Source organism: Myotis nattereri, assembly GCF_964212035.1.
Source record: "Myotis nattereri genome assembly, chromosome: 1".
In the NCBI taxonomy this organism is placed as follows: domain Eukaryota; kingdom Metazoa; phylum Chordata; class Mammalia; order Chiroptera; family Vespertilionidae; genus Myotis; species Myotis nattereri.
In genome coordinates, this window is record NC_138075.1 from 168,333,677 (window position 1) to 168,353,867 (window position 20,191).

The 20,191-nt window shown below is 37.2% G+C and overlaps 1 protein-coding gene across 1 annotated transcript in view; it reads right to left on the reverse strand.

Annotated features, from left to right (window-relative positions):
* The window catches only part of GRID2 (glutamate ionotropic receptor delta type subunit 2), a 1,380,265-nt gene that overhangs the window by 259,432 nt on the left and 1,100,642 nt on the right, over positions 1 to 20,191 (reverse strand). The window contains exon 12 of the mRNA XM_081109363.1: positions 16,483 to 16,621. Within this exon, the coding sequence (XP_080965489.1) occupies positions 16,483 to 16,621 (139 nt within the window). The remainder of the gene's footprint in view (positions 1 to 16,482; positions 16,622 to 20,191) is intronic.

The following is a 20,191-nucleotide window of genomic DNA, read 5'->3' on the forward strand; positions in this document are numbered from 1 at the left end:
TTTCTTCTTCTTGCCGAATTGCAATGGCTAACACTTCCAGTACTATGTTGAACAGGAGTGGTGAGAGGGGGCATCCCTGTCTTGTTCCTGTTCTTAGGGGAAATGGTGTAAGTTTTTGTCCATTGAGAATGATGTTGGCTGTGGGCCTGTCATATATGGCTTTTATTATGTTGAGGTATGATCCTCCTACTCCCACCTTGCTGAGAGTTTTTATCAAAAATGGGTGTTGAATTTTGTCAAATGCTTTTTCTGCATCAATTGATATGACCATGTGGTTTTTTTCTTTCAATTTGTTTATGTGATGTATCACGTTTATTGATTTGCGGATATTGTACCATCCTTGCATCCCTGGGATAAATCCTACTTGGTCATGGTATATGATCTTTCTGATGTACTGCTGGATCCGATTTGCTAAGATTTTGTTGAGGATTTTGGCATCTATGTTCATGAGGGATATTGGCCTGTAATTCTCTTTCATTGTGTTGTCTTTACCTGGTTTTGGTATTAGGGTGATGCTGGCTTCATAGAATGAGCTTGGAAGTGTTCCTTCCTCTTGGATTTTTTGTAGTAGTCTGAGGAGGATAGGTTTTAGTTCTTCCTTGAATGTTTGGTAAAACTCCCCTGTGAAGCCGTCTGGTCCTGGGCTTTTGTTTGCTGGAAGCTTTTTGATGACTGCTTCAATTTCTTCCATAGTTATTGGCCTGTTGAGATTTTTAGATTCTTCCTGATTGAGTTTTGGAATGTTGTATTTTTCTAGGAATTTGTCCATTTCCTCCAGGTTGTCTAGTTTGTTGGAGTAGAGCTGTCCATAGTATTTTTTAACAATCATTTGTATTTCTGTGGGGTCTGTTGTTATTTCACCTCTTTCATTTCTGATTTTGTTTATTTGGGTCCTCTCTCTTTGCTTCTTGGTGAGTCTGGCTAGAGGTTTGTCAATCTTGTTTATCCTTTCGAAGAACCAGCTCTTGGTTTCATTGATTTTCTGTATTGTTTTTTTGGTCTCTATGTCATTTATTTCTGCTCTAATCTTTATTATCTCCTTCCTTCTGCTCACTCTGGGCTTTTCTTGTTGCTCTCTTTCTAATTCTTTGAGTTGTAGAGTTAGCTTATTTACTACCATTTTTTCTTGTTTTTTGAGATAGGCCTGTAGAGCTATAAACTTCCCTCTCAGGACTGCTTTCATTGTGTCCCATAGGTTTTGGATTGTTGTGTTTTCATTGTCATTAGTTTCCAGGATGTTTTGAATTTCTTCTTTGATTTCATTGGTAACCCAATCAATATTTAATAGCATGCTATTCAGCTTCCAGGTGTTTGAGTATTTTGGGTTGTTTTTATTGCAGTTTATTTCTAATATTATGCCATCGTGGTCTGCGAAGACGCTTTTTATGATTTCAATCTTCTTGAATTTGGGGATACTTTGCTTGTGACCCAATATATGGTCTATTTTTGAATATGTGTCATGAGCACTTGAGTAGAATGTATATTCCGTGGCACTGGGGTGAAGTGTTCTGAAGATGTCTATTAAGTCCATCTGATCTAGTGAGTCATTTAGTATTGCTGTATCTTTGCTGATTGTTTGTCTAGAGGACTTATCCAGTGATGACAGTGGTGTATTAAAGTCCCCTACTATGATTGTATTGTTGTCGATCTCTCCTTTGATATCTTCCAGAAGATTTTTTATGTATTTGGGTGCTCCTGCATTGGGTGCATATATGTTTATCAGGGTTATATCTTCTTGTTGTATTGATCCTTTTAGTATTATGAAGTGGCCTTCCGTATCTCTTGTTATGGCCTTCACTTTGAGGTCTATTTTGTCCGATATAAGTATTGCTACCCCAGCTTTCTTTTCTTTTCCATTAGCCTGAAAGATAGTTTTCCATCCCTTCACTTTCAGTCTGTGTGAGTCCTTTCTAATGAGGTGGGTCTCTTGTAGACAGCAAATGTATGGGTCATGATTTTTTATCCATTCAGCCACTCGATATCTTTTGGTTGGAGCATTTAGCCCGTTTACATTTAAAGTTATTATTGAAAGGTACTTGTTTGTAGCCATTTCTTTTTTTTGTGTGTGTGGCTGTTTTCTTTCTGGGATTTTTATTTCTTCTTTTTACACCAGTCCCTTTAGCATTTCTTGCATTGCTGGCTTGGTGGTGATAAACTCCCTTAGCCTTTTTTTGTCTGTGAAGCTTCTTATTTCCCCTTCAATTTTGAATGATAGCCTTGCTGGATAGAGTATTCTTGGATTCAGTCCTTTGCTTTGCATCACTTTGTAAATTTCCGTCCATTCTTTTCTGGCCTGATGTGTTTCTGTTGAGAAATCATTTGATAATCTAATGGGAGATCCCTTGTATGTAACTTTCCGTCTCTCTCTTGCAGCCTGTAAGATTCTCTCTTTGTCCTGAACATTTGCCATGGTAATTATGATGTGTCTTGGTGTGGGTCTTTTCGGGTTCACCTTGCTTGGGACTCTCTGGGCTTGTGTGACTTTTTTCTTCCCCACCTCAGGGAAGTTTTCTGATATTATTTCTTCCAATAGGTTTTCTAATCCTTGTTCCTCTTTCTGTTGTTCTGGCACCCCTATTATTCGTATGTTGTTTCGTTTCATGTTGTCCCAAAGCTCCCTTAGGCTCTCCTCCTGTCTTTTAATTTTTTTCTCCAACTGAAGTACAGTTTGGGTGTGTTTTGCTTCCCTGTCTTCTAATTCACTAATTCGGTCTTCCGCTTCTCCTAGTCTACTGTTGATACTTTCAATGGTGTTCTTTATTGCAGCTATATCGCACTTCATTTCTTCTTGGGTCTTAGTTAAGTTGTCGATTTTTTCATCTGTTTCTTCTTGCTTCTTGGATAAGTTGTCGATTTTTTCCTCCATCCGGTGTATGCACTCTAGGACCCTTATTCTGAATTCTTTTTCTGTCATGTTGTATGCCTCTGTATCACTTAGCTGCTTTTCTGGTGAGTCCTCCTTTTCTTTCCTTTGGGGATTTCTTTGTCTACCCATGTTTGATCTCACTGACGTATATAGATATTGAGTCGTTCAGTGGCTGCTCCCTAGGTGGCAGTGGCTCCTCGGGCTGTGGTTGCTCCTTGGGCGGTTGTGGTAGCAGCTGCTCCTCTGTTGTTAGCGGGTCTTCTGATGGGTGCTGTTCACAGCTGTTGTGGCTCTTCTGGCTGGTGGAGGGAGGCTTCACCCACAGCAGCTGTTCCTCAGATAGAGCGTGTGGAGAGCAGGAGGCCGCTGTTGCTTGGATCTGCTTTCTGTGGGGAGAAGCCGAGTTCCTCTGAGTTCACGTAGTCGCGCTGCTTGAGAGCCGTTGTTGCCGGGTTAGTAGCTGGTCTCTGGATGCCGGCGACAGTCACCCAAGATGGCACGGTCTCCGCGGCTGTGCCGGCGCACCTGGAGAGGTTTCAGCCTCAGCCTCTAACCGTTCCCTTTATCTAGGATTTCTCTGTCTTTCCTGGCTGCAGACTGTCTCAGCTGAATCTCCTCTGCTTATTCGGGCTGTATGCTACCCGTTTCAGCTGCCCGCCCTTATCTGCTCCGGGACAAGGCACCGACACGTCTGTCTAAACCTCCGCCATTTTCTCTCCCCGCCAACTTTTTATTAAATGCTCACTGACAGGTAGATTTGAAAGACCAACATACTTCTGAGGGTGTTTTTGTTGTTGTTGTTGCTTCCAAACAGAAAGACAATATCTTGTCTGTAACATCTAGATGGCTATATGTTTATAAAATATCCATCACTGTATCACTTAAGGGTTTTGACAAGTAAGTCGTTTCTACACTGAATAATACAGAGTAAGCAGATGGATGGCTTCTCTGTCTGCAGTGCCTGCTCACTCTGGAGCTGAGGCTATTCTACTCTGTACTAAAAAGCAGATGAATCAGGCTCCGCTTACTGCAGTCACCTGGATTCTGGCTGCTCCTAACAAAGTATACAATTCCCTGCTGAGAGTTATAAAACAGCTTCCTGCTAGAAGGCTGACTAAAGGAACCCAGAGAGCATACCATTTTAGTCTCCCTCTCATGTCCTGGAACAACAGGACAAAGAAATGGCTTTCATATACTTTTCTGATTTTTTATCCTCACTGGATGATATGCTTATTTATTTTTGAGAGAGAAAGAAAGAGAGAGAGAAGAGAAGAGAGAAGAGAGAAGAGAGAGAGAGAGAGAGAGAGAGAGAGAGAGAGAGAGAGAGATTGCCTCCCATATGCACCCTAACTGAATTCTCCCAACCTAGGAATTGACTAGGAATTGAACTCACAACCTAGGAACTGACTGGGAATTGAACTCACAACCTATTTTTTTTTTTTTTGGTGTACCAGATGATGCTCCAAACCGTTCTGCTTTTTTATGAGGTATAATAAACAAGTCATAGACTTACAAAGTCTCAGGACACATTTGAAGAAATCCCTTTCTGGCTCATCCATTTAATGAATATTTACTTGTAAACGACTATGCACTCAATTAGGCACTACATAAGAAACTGTGTTGATACGAAGGTGATAAAACACACATTTTAATTAGGAAGGTAAAACAAATAGGATGATACTCCAATACAAAGCTAGATGTATTCAGAGTGTAAGCAAGGCAGATGCGAAGCGGTTCAAAAAAGGGAGATATTAAATATAGTAATGGATGTTATGAAGAAAGCTACATACAGAAAGTGGTATATGAGCTGTGTGCTGTGAGAGGGTAATTCAGGATGAGTTAAAAGAGAAAACTTGCCTAACAAAGACACGCTTACCCAGGTGTAGTGCTAGTCACTATTCGTAGCAGCTGGGTTTTAGTGACAGTTAATCAAGCTAAGGTGAGACAACAGAGTGAATCACTTTTCTAAGTCCTTATTGATGTCTAATTGCAGATTAGGCTTACTGACAGCCAGATTTTCAGCTTTGGAAGCCTGAAGGATTAAGGGTCAGGGCAAGCAGACAACACCAGCGAGGGAGAACATGGGGTTAGGGCAGTGGCTGCTGTGTCAGAAGCAATAGTAGCAGCAGCAACTTTGAGGTCTAGATGAACCAGGGGAAAGCATACATTTAGTGTATGAAATTGTAGGCAAAATGGTAAAAAAAAGTTATTAGCACCACCAAAAATGGGGGTGGAGAGAAGAACAGTCCAAAGAATCCACATGAGTGCCTGGAGAGCAAGCAGAGTAATGAAAGCAAATGTTAGATGGGTTGTATCCAGAATTATGTGATGTCCTCTACTTCTTTTTTCTTTTTTTACGTAATAAACGTTTGAAGTTGAACCCATTCTCTTTTTAACCTCAGGGAAAATAAGGGTTACATGATTATGGAAAATGACAACATCATTGGGCGAATAATCTGTTTCTAGGATACCATGTAAATTAGAATTATCTGGCAGTAACTTAGCTAAATATTATTTAGCCATTAATTATTTTATGCAAAATTCTCTATGTTTCACAAAACACAAAGACCCTGATGTTTTTCATTCATTCATTTGTTTATCTCAATCAGTAAAGGTTTAGTCTATTTGTTAATAATTATAGGTGATTTGATCCATTGGTGAAGAGAAAGGCTCCAGTCCAGACTGCCTGATTTATAATACTAGCTTTTAGTTTCATCATTTGCAATTGGAGATGAAAATAACTTATCCCTAATGGGCTATTATAAGAATTAAATGAGAACACCTATACAAAGCATTAGGAAAGTGTCTGTCATGTAGCAAGCACTGGGGAACTGTTAGCTGCTCTTATTATTAATGCTCTGTGCCAGGTAGTTGGAGAGTCATTAGGGGCACAAATATAAATGTGACATAGTCCTTGCCTTTGAAGAATGAACACTCTCAAAGAGAAGACATATACGTAATAACTAACTGTGCCTGGGAAAATGGAAGGTGCCAGAAGAGAAGATGGGAGCTCTGGATCATTTCAGGGAAAGGGGAAAGCATGGAAACCCCACAGAAGCATGAAATATCCTATGAGTTTGGCTTGACTGGAGCATAAACAAGTATGAAATGGGTTAATTGGTGCTAGTAGACAAAAAGGAGGCTGATCAGCTTTTGAAGGGTTCAGTATTCTCTGCTGATGGAGTTGGACTTTATTTTGATGGGAGAAGGTAATGATGGAAATTTTCAAGCCATTTTTAAGGATGGAAGAAAGTAACTGAATGGATTCCACACTCTTTTAAAAAAAATGTTTTTATGAATTTCAGAGACGAAGGAAGAGGGAGAGAGAGATAGAAACATCACTGATGAGAGAGAATCATTGATTGGCTGCCACCTGCATGCCCCACTGGGGATTGAGTTTACAACCCGGGGATGTGCCCTGACTGGAATCAAACCATGACCTCCTGGTTCATAGGTCAACGATCAACCCCTGAGATAAGCCGGTGGGGCGGATTCCACACTTAAATAATATAAACTTGAATGAGAAGAGAATGGAGAGAAGGAAGCAATAGTTGGAAAAAGAGAATAAGAAGTGAAGTAGCAGACAGGGAAAGCCAGGATCTTTTATTGCCTCATGTCAAGAGAAGAAAGAAACACACACACACACACACACACACACACACGACTTAGAAACAAAAAAGGTAGAAAAGAAATAGGAGAGGGGAATATAGTTAGCCTCTACCTCATTTTGAAAATAGCTTGTTAATCAAACAATGTAACCCACCAAACATGCTAAAGAAGAAAAATAATATGAGAATATCAGTTAATTTGGGGAGGGGGGAAGTATTTGACAAAATTCAACACCCATTCTTGATTTAAAAACAAACACACATCTATATATATAAAAGGCTTAGTGACCATCCAACCATCTGACCATCTGACCGGCCAGTACATATGACACATACTGACCACCAAGGGGTGGACACTCAACGCAGGAACTGCTGAGCTGCGGTGACTTGGCAGCAATGGTTCTCAGGTGATACACCCTGAAACCAGAGAGGAGGAAGCCCAATTCCTCGCGGGGCTGCATGATTCCACCTTTGGCCGTGGGTTATGTTGTTACTGGGGCACTGTCGGCCCCAAATTTATTGCCGAGCTGCAGTGACTTGGCAGCAGTGGTTCTTGGGTGACACTCCCTGGAACCAGAGAGGAGGGAGCCTGATTCCTTGTGGGGCCATGAAATTCTACCTTTGGCCATGGGTGCACGAATCCATGCACCGGGCCACTAGTAGATAACTAAGAATAGAAAAGAATTTCCTCAACTTGATAGAAAATATCTACTAGACCTGCAGCTACCATCGCTCCTAATACTGAAAGACTGAATGCTTTCCCCAAGATGGGGAACAAGATAGCAATGTTCACATCACCACTCTTAATTGAGACAGGACTAGAGAAGTTCTAGCCAGCACAGAAAAGTCAAAAGGAAATAAAAGGCATGTAGATGAGAAAGAAAGAAACACAACTGCTCAGTTTTGTAAATAGCATGAAGGTTTACATAGAAAACCCCAGATAATATACCCCAATCTCTTAGAGTTCACAGCAAGGTCACATAAAGTCAGAATATAAAATCAATTATATTTTTATATTAGCAATGAATACATGGAAACAGAAATTAAAAATCCAATGTCATTTAAAATCAATGGGAAAAAAGAAATATTTAGGCACAAATCTAAGATGTGCAAGGTTTACATGCTATAAATTACAAAATGCTGATGAAAAAATTAAAGATATATATAAATAGAAAGATATACTATGTTTATAAACTGGAAGACTCAGTAAAGATGTGAATTCTCCCCCAAATGATATACAGATTTAAGCAGTTCCTATATATACTAGCAATATTTTTTGTAAGTGTAGACAAGATTATTCTGAAATTTATATAGAAAGGCAAAGGAAATAGAATAACTAAAATAATTCTAGGGGGAAAAAAGTGGTAGAAATCCTTCTACTTGATTTCAAGCTACAATAATCAAAACTTTGTATTATTGGCAAAGGGATAGCTACATAGATCAATGGAACAGGAAGGGTACCCAGACATAGACTCACATAGTATGGCCATCTGAGGTTTTCAATACAAAGGTACATAAGCGATTCAATGAAAGAAATGTGGCTGTCTTTAGCAAATGCTGCCGAAAATATCCATAGGCAAAAAATGAACCTCAACCTAAACTTTACATGTAATACAAAACTTAACTCAAAATGGATTATAGATTTAAATGTGAAATGTAAAACTAGAAAATTTTTAGAAGAAAACAGTTGAATTTTGGGGGATCTAGGACTTAGTCATGACATCAAAGGCATAATCCATAAAAATAAATAAAATAAATTAGGCTTGGGCTTCATTAACAAAAAACCTTTTGATCTGTGTGACCTGTAAAGAAAATGGAAAGAAAAGCAACAAATCAGGAGGAAATATTTGCAAAAAACATATCGGTCTAAAGGACTTGTATCTAGAATCATGTAAAGAACCCTAAACATTAAAAAACCCCAAATAATTCAACTAGAAAATGGACACAAGACATGAAGAGATATTTTGTGTAAGAAGATATAAGGATGAAAAGATGTCCAGCATCACTAGCACTAGGGAAATGCAAATTAAGACCACAATAAGATGCCACTTCATGCCTATAGGAATGGCTAAAGTAAAAAAAAAAAAAAAAAAAAAAAAAAAAAAAAAAAACATAAACAAAAAAACTAGTGACAACACTAAATGCTGGGAAGGATGCAGAGACACTGGATCCCCTACAATGCTGGTGAATACGTAATATAGTATCGCCACACTGGAAGATATTTTGTCACTTTCTTAAAAACTAATCATTCACTTACCACACTATCTAACAACTGCACTCCTGGGTACTTCTGCCAGAAAAACAAAAACATGTGCACACAAAAACCTACACATAAATGTTCTTATCAGATTTATATGCAATAGCTAAAACTGGAAACAATAAAAATGACACTTAATAGGTAAATTGATAAATAAACTTGTACATCCACACCACGGATTACAACTCAGCAATAAAAATCAAACTATTGATACGTGCAACAACTTGGATGGATCTCAAGGGCATTATGCTGAATTAAAAACAAAAAATGTCAATTTCAAAAGGCCACATACTTTGTGATTCAACTTAAATGATACTCTAGAAATGACAAAAATGATAAGAATGGAGAACATATTAGTGGTTGCCAAGCACTGGGGGTGATGGCGGGGAAGGAGGAGTTAGTGTGACTATAAAGGGGTAGAATGAGAATTTTGTAGCGAGGGTGTAGTTCTATATCTGTATTGCAGTGATGGTTATACATTCTACACTTGTGATAAAAGTGGCATAGAACTATATGAATGTACTATACTCATGTTAATTTCCTAATTTTGTTCTTGTACTACAATTATTTAAGATGTAGCCATTGGGGAAACCTAGGAGAAAGGTACATGACACATCATTGTACTTATATCTTTGCAATTTCCTGTGTATATATAATTACTTCAAAATAAACAGTTAGAAGAAAGTTTGCTTAAATATTTATAGAGTTTATTGCTACATGACAGATTATGGATTATTAATGTTTTGTCCTTCAGAATTTTACTGTACTTTCCTATTATCTCAAAATAGCCTTGTATTACTTGTATAATAAAAAGAAAATGTATGACAAGAGAATAAAAATAAGCCTAACTTGTTTTTTTGATGGCTCAAGGCTAAAAGTAATTAGCAGGCAGAATGGAGTCTGTGAATAACAGACCTTGAGATGCAGCTTTTCTACAAAATTGTATCTGAAAAGTTGCCTAACCAAGTGATTTCTAGAATCTACTCACATAGTAATTCTCTTCTTCCTTACCTGTTTAACAAAGAGGTAGAAAGCCATATTCTCTTTATATATCTTTTTAAAATAAAAAATAATCTGAGGCTATATTCTTGCATTCACTAGAAATGTAAATGTTAGCCTAGTGAAAAAATGTTTCTCAAGCCAAATTTATTATAAATTACCTTTAATACTTAGGAATTTTCTAATTAAGTAGCCTTTGAAACAAGAAGATATGTCGGTCAGAGTTATATGAAGTAGAGACATACTAGTTAAATGCCATGAATATATGTGCATTAGACATTTCTAATGAGTTTCCTTACACGCCTACACCTATTCCCACAGGTAAAGCTGTCTTTCTGAAATGATGTCACTCCCTGTTACCTCCAAGAATTCCAAATTCCTTAACAAGCCTTATCATGCCCTTCAGGATGTGGTCCCACCCTCTTTTTCTATTTCACTTCCCACCATTCTCACATGGCTCATCCCCATCCGGGAAGAAAACTAGCATATTTTGATCATTTACCCTTTGCTAGACACCATCCTAAGAGTTTCATATCTCTGTTGCTTTTGCAAATGACCACCAGTAAGCCATCCCCTTCAGTCTGATGAAATTCATCCTTTAACATCAAGCTCTCAGGTGGTACCTCAGAGAAGCTCTGTGATGCCTGACAGTTTCTTTCCTTCCTCCTCCCTCTCCTCTCCCATGTACAGAGTGAAATGGATCCTTCCCTTGTGTTCCCACAGCATTTTATAAATAAGTTTATCAAAGTCCTTGTGTCATTGAATTCTACATTGCTCTCTCTACAAATAGATTGTGATTCAAGGATGCTACTTAAATAGCTTTATAGACTAAATGCTTAGTACAGTGTTTACATTTTATATAGATATATAATTAAACTAAATGTATGAAGATAATATATTTATTTAGGAGTTTTTTTAGCTAGGAATTTATCCATTTCCGAAAGCATGATTGTAATGATCTCTTTGGATACTGATTTGCTAACAATAGTTACACAGTTCCTTGAGGGCAAAGAAAAGGTAGAAATCCTTTCATTACAGAGCACCTGCCAGTTGCAACCACTCTTTCTATTGATACACTAGGAAAAAAAACTCATCTCCTCCAGTAGATAGAATATTTATGAAGCTCTTTTTTCCATATGCTTGGAAAGAAATGTATCTCAAATTAGTTTGATTTAGTGACTGCATCAACTCAATATTTTGTTTACTCCAACCTCAACCATTATGGACAAAAACAGCATTAAATTTAAAAGTATGGTGGGATGTTCAGATCCCTTGGAACAGACTCAAGCTCACTCATAGCCTTAGGAAATGAAAGACTTCAAGTTTTACCACCAAAGACTAATCTGACTAAAATTATTAATGACTATAACTATAATTTCCCCTGTAGCGATTTTCACTTTTATATGGTTTTTGAAAATTGCATCACAACAAAAACTAATGGAGCTGCTGTTGATGTTATTCCCCAGTGTTTAATCTGCAAATTCCTTCAAAGCTTCACATGCTCCATTTCACCACTGCAGCCTTTAACCTGGTTACCAACAGAAAAAAAGTGCATTCCATTTTCTAGGTATTTGAAAACAATTTTGCTATACATTCTTACTGTTCAATGACAATGAAAAAGCTTGTGTCATTAGAGTCTTGTAGAAATTGCATACTTTCCCTTTGAAACTGAACTGGGCACCCAATACTACCCATCCCCAACGGTCACAATCTGTCATAGTTATGTTGAGCTGCCCCTATCATTGAAGGGATATGAAATTAAACTTGAGTTCTCTTTTTCAGGGAAAATACACCTTCAAAACTTCTATTAATGACAAATGTCAACCAGAAGGGTAGATGCCAATAAAGATCTAATTTTGCAAAAGGGGTACATTTTATAAAATGTATTAAGCTTCCCAAGAATAAATAAATTGAATTGCTCCCAGCAATCTATGGCTTTCTGTCAACCAACTGTTCAAAAGTAGCTGCTTTCCTCCTCCACTCACTCACATCTCTGTGATCACCTCTATCTCTTCTAGTCTGGAAAAATGACTTTGAATTTGGGGGATGAAAATGTAGTTTGTGTATGTGTGCTAATTGCAGAGCAAAATTGGGCTGGAAAAAGGTACACTGGCAAGTATTGCTTCATTTAGTGAAGGGCAAATCTTATGACTATAAATGATTAGGAAGCATGACATTGAATGGTATCATAAAAAAAGTTTTTGTCTTTTCTAAGAAAAATCACACTTAACAATTTTCCAAGAAAATTCAACATTAGATGCAGATGGAACTTTGAATGTTTCCAAGAAACATTGAAAGCAATTATGTTTACCAAAACAGCTGAGGCATGAAATTAGAAGATGCCTTCAAGTTGGGGAAGAGAATCTTCTTTAACTTATTTGGCTTTGATTTCCCCCTTTTAAAATTAGTCTAGTGATAAGATTAGAAGGAAGGAAAGATTTACCATACCCACTGTTGACTTTTAATAATGTGAGTAGCATTAGAAAGAAATGTTTTTAAAAAATGAATAATCAGTTATCTTAAACTATGAAACTACACTTGAGGAAAACATCATGTGAAATTACGATTTTTCCCCATTAGGTTTATTTTTAGAAAAACCCACTTGGGTGCAAAAATCTGATAGAGGCTTTTGCTCCCACTGCGATTGCATGAAAGTCTAAATACAAACTAACGCTGGCAAAGTTAGTAATGACTAACTAGTACATATACGTGCATGCACCATGAGGTTTACAACCTCAGTGAAGCAGTGACTCAAGCAAACACATTGTCAGAACAACTAGATAAGGAAAAAGTTCAGTAGATATGGCTATGGATTAGTATTGAATTGATATGGGTTAGATTTCCACCTCTGACACTACTGACGATATGATCTTGAGCATTTAACTTCTGATGTTTGTTTCTTTTGCAATAAAAATAGTATCTGTATTATTAGTTATTTTAAGGAATAAATGGGAAAAGTATATGCTTAATAAATTCATGGTAAATTACCAGTGAATCTTAACTATAACTTTTGTTTATTATTATTGTCATTTACTGTATAAAATCAATTACTTTATTTAAAATTTTCTTCACTTATTTAAAAGTGCTTCAAAATAAGATCTGAGCTATAGGTTTTTAGTTTTAAGTACACTCAAAATATGACAAACTAAACATAATTGATATGCAATATATTGGTGAGATGAAATACTCTATTTAAAGTTTTAAAATTACTATTCTTAGTGTGATTTCTATTATTGGATCTACCAAGCAATCTTACCTTGAAAGGCAGATATCAATTATAAATATAATCTGCTCATGTTGGGGTGTATGCCCATAAAATTGGCCCAACACAAAAATCTCCTAACTTTCAGTACTCTATTTCCTCAGACCAATTGTGGATTTAAGAATGCAATCATTTATATCCCTATACTTAGCAATAAATATGTCTATGGCACACCCTTAATGATATTCTTTAAAAACAACTGGCCCATCCTATGCAATGGTTCTCAACCTTCTGGCCCTTTAAATACAGTTCCTCATGTTGTGACCCAACCATAAAATTATTTTCGTTGCTACTTCATAACTGTAATGTTGCTACTGTTATGAATCGTAATGTAAATATCTGATATGCAGTATGGCCTTAGGCGACCCCTGTGAAAGAATTGTTCAACTGCCAAAGGGGTCGCGACCCACAGGTTGAGAACCGCTGCTAAGGTGTGGGATGGGAACTGGTGTGGTACATTTAAAACATAAGCTTTAGAATCAGAAAGGTTTTAGGTTTGATCTTTAATTAATAATTTATTAGCTGCCTCATTTAGTTCAAGTTACTTATCTTTTCAACTTCAGTTGTAAAATAGGTTATTAACAGCATGTAGTTCAGAAGATGGTTGTAAATATTAAATGAGCCAATGCATGTTAAACATTTAGCACAGCCTGGCATCTTGGGAATGTTAAATAAATAGCAATTATTATTTTCATAATTTTACTAATATCATTGATTTCTTGGCTGGGTGGTTATAATACATTTCATTATTGTTTAAAATATGATTCTGGCCTGGTTGGCATGGCTCAGTGGTTGAGCATTGACCTATGAACAGGAGGATCATGGTTTGATTCCCAGTCAGGGCACATGCCTAGGTTGCGGGCTCAATCTCTAATGTGGGGCATGCAGAAGGTAACCAATCAATGATTCTTTCTCATCACTGATGTTTCTATCTCTCTGTCCCTCTCCCTTTCTCTCTGAAATAAAAATTTACATATGTCTACACTAATAAAAGAGAAACATGCAAATTGGTGTCACTCCACTACACCCACCAGCCAATCATATGAGTATGCAAATTAACCCAACAAAGATGGTGGTTAATTTGCATACACAGGCTTGGAGCAAAGACTGAAGGCTCCGGCCCGAGTGAAGACTGAAGACTGAAGACTGAAGACTGAAGACTGAAGAGGCTTGGCTTCTCCGTTGCGGCAGGACCAAAGGCCTGGGTCCCGGGTGCCAGAGGAAAACCGCTTCTGGCAGCCAGGGGAAGGAAGTCCTATTGCGCAAATCTTTGTGCAATGGGCTTCTAAAATATATATATTTAAAAAATATGATTCTGATGGGATCACCAGTTTGTGTATACATACACACACATACACACACACATATTTAAAAAATATGATTTTGATGGGATCATCAGTTCTCTAACTTACTAGAGGCTTGGTGCATGAAATTCGTGCATGGGGTGGGGGTGTCCCTCAGCCTGGCCTGCACCCTCTCACAATCCAGGACTCCTCGGGGGATGTCTGACTGCCAGTTTAGGCCCGGTCCCTGCAGTCGGACCTCTGGCAGTCGGACATCCCTCTCGCAATCTGGGACCACTTGCCCCTAGCTGCTCACTTGCCTGCCTGCCTGCTCACCCCTAACTGCTTGCCTGCCTGCCTGCTCACCCCGAACTGCTCGCCTGCCTGCCTGCTCACCCCTAACTGCTCGCCTGCCCGCCTGTTCACCCCTCACTGCTCGCCTGCCCGCCTGCTCACCCCTAACTGCTCGCCTGCCTGCCTGCTCACCCCTAACTGCTCGCCTGCCCGCCTGTTCGCCCCTCACTGCTCCCCTGCCTGCCTGCTCGCCCCTCACCGCTCGCCTGCCCGCCTGCCTGCCCCTCACCGCTCGCCCGCCTGCTCAGTGTGCATCACAGTGACAATCTTTCCAGTTACTCCCCGTTAATGGTCATTGAGGCTTTTGTGTACATAGATGTCACCTATAGAGCTGGCCATAAGGATAATACATTTAGAGTATGAGATTTTGCATCAAAGATATAATGTGAAAACAACTTGAGGAGCATGAATTTATGAGAGAAGTTGGAAATACCATTTTTGTAAATGTATGAAAAAATTTACTGTCTATTGTCATTATTAGTTGACTTTGGGATTTAATTTTATATACCACAAGCAATTAAAATACCTTTCTTAGTTCTTTAGAGATCAATAATTCTCTACTTTATTTTTATTATTGTCTATATTACATAATAGTTTGTGACTAATAGACTTCATTTACATATTTTTAAGATAAGAACTCATATGTTTTATTTTAAAAATAACTTAAATCCCCATGAATTCCTTGATCAATCTGATTATTCTAATTTTGAATTGTTGGTTTTGTTGAGAAATGAATGCTCTTCAACTTAGGAAAAGTTAAACTACCTTGTCTTTGAATGAATAAAACATTTTCAGGAAAATTTTGTTAAAATAATATATAGAACATTGACTTAGGTAACTTTTAGGATTTAAGTGAGTGCATCATAGTTAATGACAATTTACCACAATTATAGCTTGGAAAAGAGCAGTTTTAATGGCCATATCCTATATAATAAAAGGTTAATATGCAAATCGACCTAATAGCAGAACAACCGGTTGCTATGATGTGCACTGACCCTCAGGGGGCAGACGCTCAATATAGGAGCTGCCCCCTGGTAGTCAGTGTACTCCCACAGGGGCAGCACCACTCCGCCAGAAGCCAGGCTCACCGCTGGAGAGTGCAGTGCAGTGGCAGGAGCCTCTCCCGCCTCCACAGCAGTGCTAAGGATGTCTGACTGATGGCTTAAGCTGGCCCACAGGGAGCAGGCCTAAGCTATCAGTCAGACATCCCCGAGGGCTTCAGGACTGCGAAAGGGCACAGGCCGGGCTGAGGGACCCCCTCTGAGTGCATGAATTTTGTGCACCAGGCCTTCAGTTAGGTATAATGCAATGAAGAAATAAATAGAAAGTTGTTTTATATCTGGATAGTTTCTCTCTCTTCCTCCCTCCTCCCCCTTACTCCATCTCTCTCTCTACTTATCATCAATCTATCAATTAGTCATCTAATGTTTGTCTATTTATTCAGACTGTGAATAATGAGACAGACTCAAGGCAAAGATTTATAGTGTTAAACTTGATATATATATATCAAGTATATATATATTAGTATTACTCCTTGTTCCTTCATTTTTACAGTGTTGCTCAGATATAGTCATATATTTTGGAGTTTAAAATTCTGAATATCTGTTATCCTTTCAGGAAAATGTGGGTGGCAATGTTCAAATTATTCCTGTAATTTTATTTTGTAAAAAAACCTCTACTAATTCTATATTTTTGGGAGTAGGACTATCCTCTGATATCTATATATCACAAAATTAATCCTTTACTCAAAAAGAAGTCATAAATTCATTATCAGAAGCCATGTATGTATTAAATGCTTTGGCACTCCTGTCATTTATCATGCTTTATGGCTGCTGGAATCTTTGTCTACTTACTGGATGGAGCTTTCAATGCGGGTGATAGTGAGGAAAGCAGCAAGGTTTGCTGTGTAAGATGAGATGACAATCAGAGCAAATAGCCACCAAGCCCCCATCATCATTCGGGTAGCCAGAGTTGTGTATGGAACCTCCCCACCTGTGGAAAGAAGCAAAGAGAATAAGAGAACATCAGCAAGTATTTATTGAGAAATCTGAGGTCATACACATTCAATATCAAGTTAATTCTTAAGTAGTGAGAAATCTTTGCACATAACATCAGCAAAGATCTCAGTATTTTGCTTATGTTCATTACTTCATATTTAATTCTCTTTTATGAGACTATGTGTGACCCAGTCAAAAAGAAGCATGATAAACATTTAATATAATATGTTTAAATGATATTCCTTCCATCTTTTTGTTCAACCCTAGAATTAATTATCCTCTTATTATAACCAGATATACACTTAATTATTCACTAGTTAGGTGATATAAATACTATTATGCTTCTGTTTAATACAACTTTTTTAGACTTCTAGTTCAATAAGTAATATCAAATCTTTTTTATTGTTAAGTTCCCTAGGATCATAGGTTACCAATGATCTTGGGATCACATATATTAGTATTGGCTTCAGCAGCATTGCGTATGGTTTGTTCTCCTACTTGACTAGTTACTCTTTATGATCTTGTAGAATCTTCCTATCTTCTAAACATTGGAGTACCTTTGGGCTTTGTCTCTAGATTTCATCTGTTCTCTGTCCACATTTCCACTTCAACTAATTTCAAGTCCCTTGACTTTGAATATCATCACAGTATACTTTGATAACACTCAAGCTCCACTCTCTCTAGAACGGTGGTTCTCAACCTTTCTAATGCCACAACCCTTTAATACAGTTCCTCATGTTGTGGTGACCCCCCAACCATAAAATTATTTTCATTGCTATTTCATAACTGTAATTTTGCTACTGTTATGAATCATAATGTAAATATCTGATATGCAGGATGTATTTTCATTGTTACAAATTGAACATAATAAAGCATAGCGATTAATCACAAAAACAATATGTAATTATATATGTGTTTTCCGATGGTCTTAGGCGACCCCTTTGAAAGGGTCGTTCGACCCCCAAAGGGGTTGCGACCCACAGGTTGAGAACCCTGCTCTAGAAAGCTATAGACAAATGTTTACATGATTTTCACTTGGAATCTAATGGATATTTTAGACATTACATTTAAAACAAAACATTTTATTTTCACTCCTAAAATCACACTCCAGTCCATACTGTCTCAAGGAATAGCACCATCCTTCACTCTCTTGCTTAGACCAAATACTTAGGAATTTTCCAACATCCCATCCAGTAGCAAGTCCAGTCACCTTTACCTTCAAATTACATACCAAATCCTACCTCATCTCATCAATTCCAGTTCTATCACATTTTCTTTGACTGTACTGCTAAACCATTTAAATGATTCACCATTTACATCCTGGGAACTACCACTCCCAATTCTATCACCATGGTGCACATTTAAAAATATACATATATATTTAATTGAACTTATTGGGGTGACACTGGTTAACAAAATTATACAGGTTTCAGGTGCACAATTATATAACACATCATCTGTACATGGTATTGTATGCTGACTCCCCCAAGTCAAGTCTCTTTCCATATACTTTAAAAATGAGAATGTGATCATAGTATTCCCCTGATCAATTCCCCAGTGGATTGCCATCACTCTTGAAAAGAAAAAAAAAATCCAAAATCTCTATCAAAGCATACCAGTGCCTACATGACCTAATATACTATTAAGGTCAATTTCCTGACCTTATATCTTATTCCACTATCTTGATAACCTTCTTGCAATTCTTCTATGTTGAATTCTGTCATAGGACCCTTGCACTTGCAATGTTTTATGCAAGGAATTATCTTTTTAATTTTAAAATGACTTTTCCATTCAATTTATTGAAGTTTCTGCTCAAATAATACTTCCTCACAAACACTTTATTACCAATATATTGAAAATAACTCCCCACAGCCCCATACTTGCAATCTCCTTATCATTTATTTATTTTTATTTTTTTATTATTGTATAAAGTTTTATATATGTCTCCTTTTCCCACCCCAGGCAAGCCCCCACTGCCCCAGTGTCTGTGTCAATTGGTTATGCTAATATTCATGCATACAAGTTCTTTGGTTGCTTTCTAATCCAACCCTCCCAACTCCCCTGCCATTTGTTTCTGGATCTATTTTTGTTCATTAGTTTATGTTGATCATTATATCCCACATATGAGTGAGATCATGTGATATTTATCTTTCTCCAACTGGCTTATTTCGCTTAGCATAATGCTCTCCAGTTCCATCCATGCTGTTGCAAATGGTAAGAATTCCTTCTTTTTTACCACAGCGTAGTATTCCATTGTGTAGATGTACCACCAGTTTTTTAATCCACTCATCTGCTGATGGGCACTTAGGCTATTTCCAAATCTTAGCTATTGTAAATTGTGCTGCTATGAACATAGGGGTGCATATATCCTTTCTGATTGTTATTTCTGGTTTCTTGGCAATATCCTTATCTTTTAAAAATCATATCTTTCCATATATTATATCTTTTTGTTTATTTTTCCCCTTTATTATATAGTTTCTGATATAGGAACAGTTTCTGTCCCTTATCAGGTAGGTAAATATTTATTGAATTAATATATGTTTTATATAAAATTAATAGTATTTTAAAAAGAAATTAGGCTATTCTTTAAGAAGAGGAAGAAGGAAAAGGTAAAGATAAAAATTATGAACAACAAATACATATCTATCAACAAGTGAATCTAAAAATCAAGTGAATAAAAAATCTGATGAACAGAGTAAACTAGTGAATATAATAGAATCAGGGCATAGAAAGGGAGTGGACTGATAATTCTCAGGGGGAAAAGGGGTGTGGGGGGTGTGGGAAGAGACTGGACAAAAATCGTACACCTATGGATGAGGACAGTAGGTGGGGTAAGGGCAGAGGGTGGGGTGGGAACTGGGTAGAGGGGAGCTATGGGGGGGGGAGGAACAACTGTAAGAATCTGAACAATAAAGATTTATTAAAAAAAGAAACTAGGCTTATGCTAATATTAAAAATAAATCAAGGAGATATAATACTGGATTTGTGTAGATCCATCAATATGTGAATGACTTAACAAGATTCAATTAATTATACTATCAGGCAGATTTTTATGCCAATCATTATTTTTCACAGTGTAATATCTAAATTTTCAGTGTAGTTCAAATATACCCTTTGGCTATGTCCTGAGCTATTTTCCTGATGTAATATACTCAGAACAGGCTAACCTCTGATATCTAATATACATTTTTCAAAAGCAATTATAATGTATTTCAGATATTTACTGCTTCAAGAAAAACATTCACCTGACTTTTAAGAGATAAAGCATAAGAAAATATTTTTAAATCTACATGGCAACATCCTGGACAAAATGACTAATTGAAAAAATAATAAAAGATGAACAAAATGATAGCTAAAGACGGAAAGATGTGCATACAAAAAAATGGAACAAAAAATTTACTGAAAAGGCTATTGAAGGTTAGTTTCATAAAGTTAAATCTTTAATAGAGTTGATATCACTTATATGAAAGAATATTTGTTGAGATTTCTTCATCCATGGCATATAATCTGCACTTTGGGTAATTCAAATATTTTTGGAGAATCTAAATAAAATATTTTATTTGAT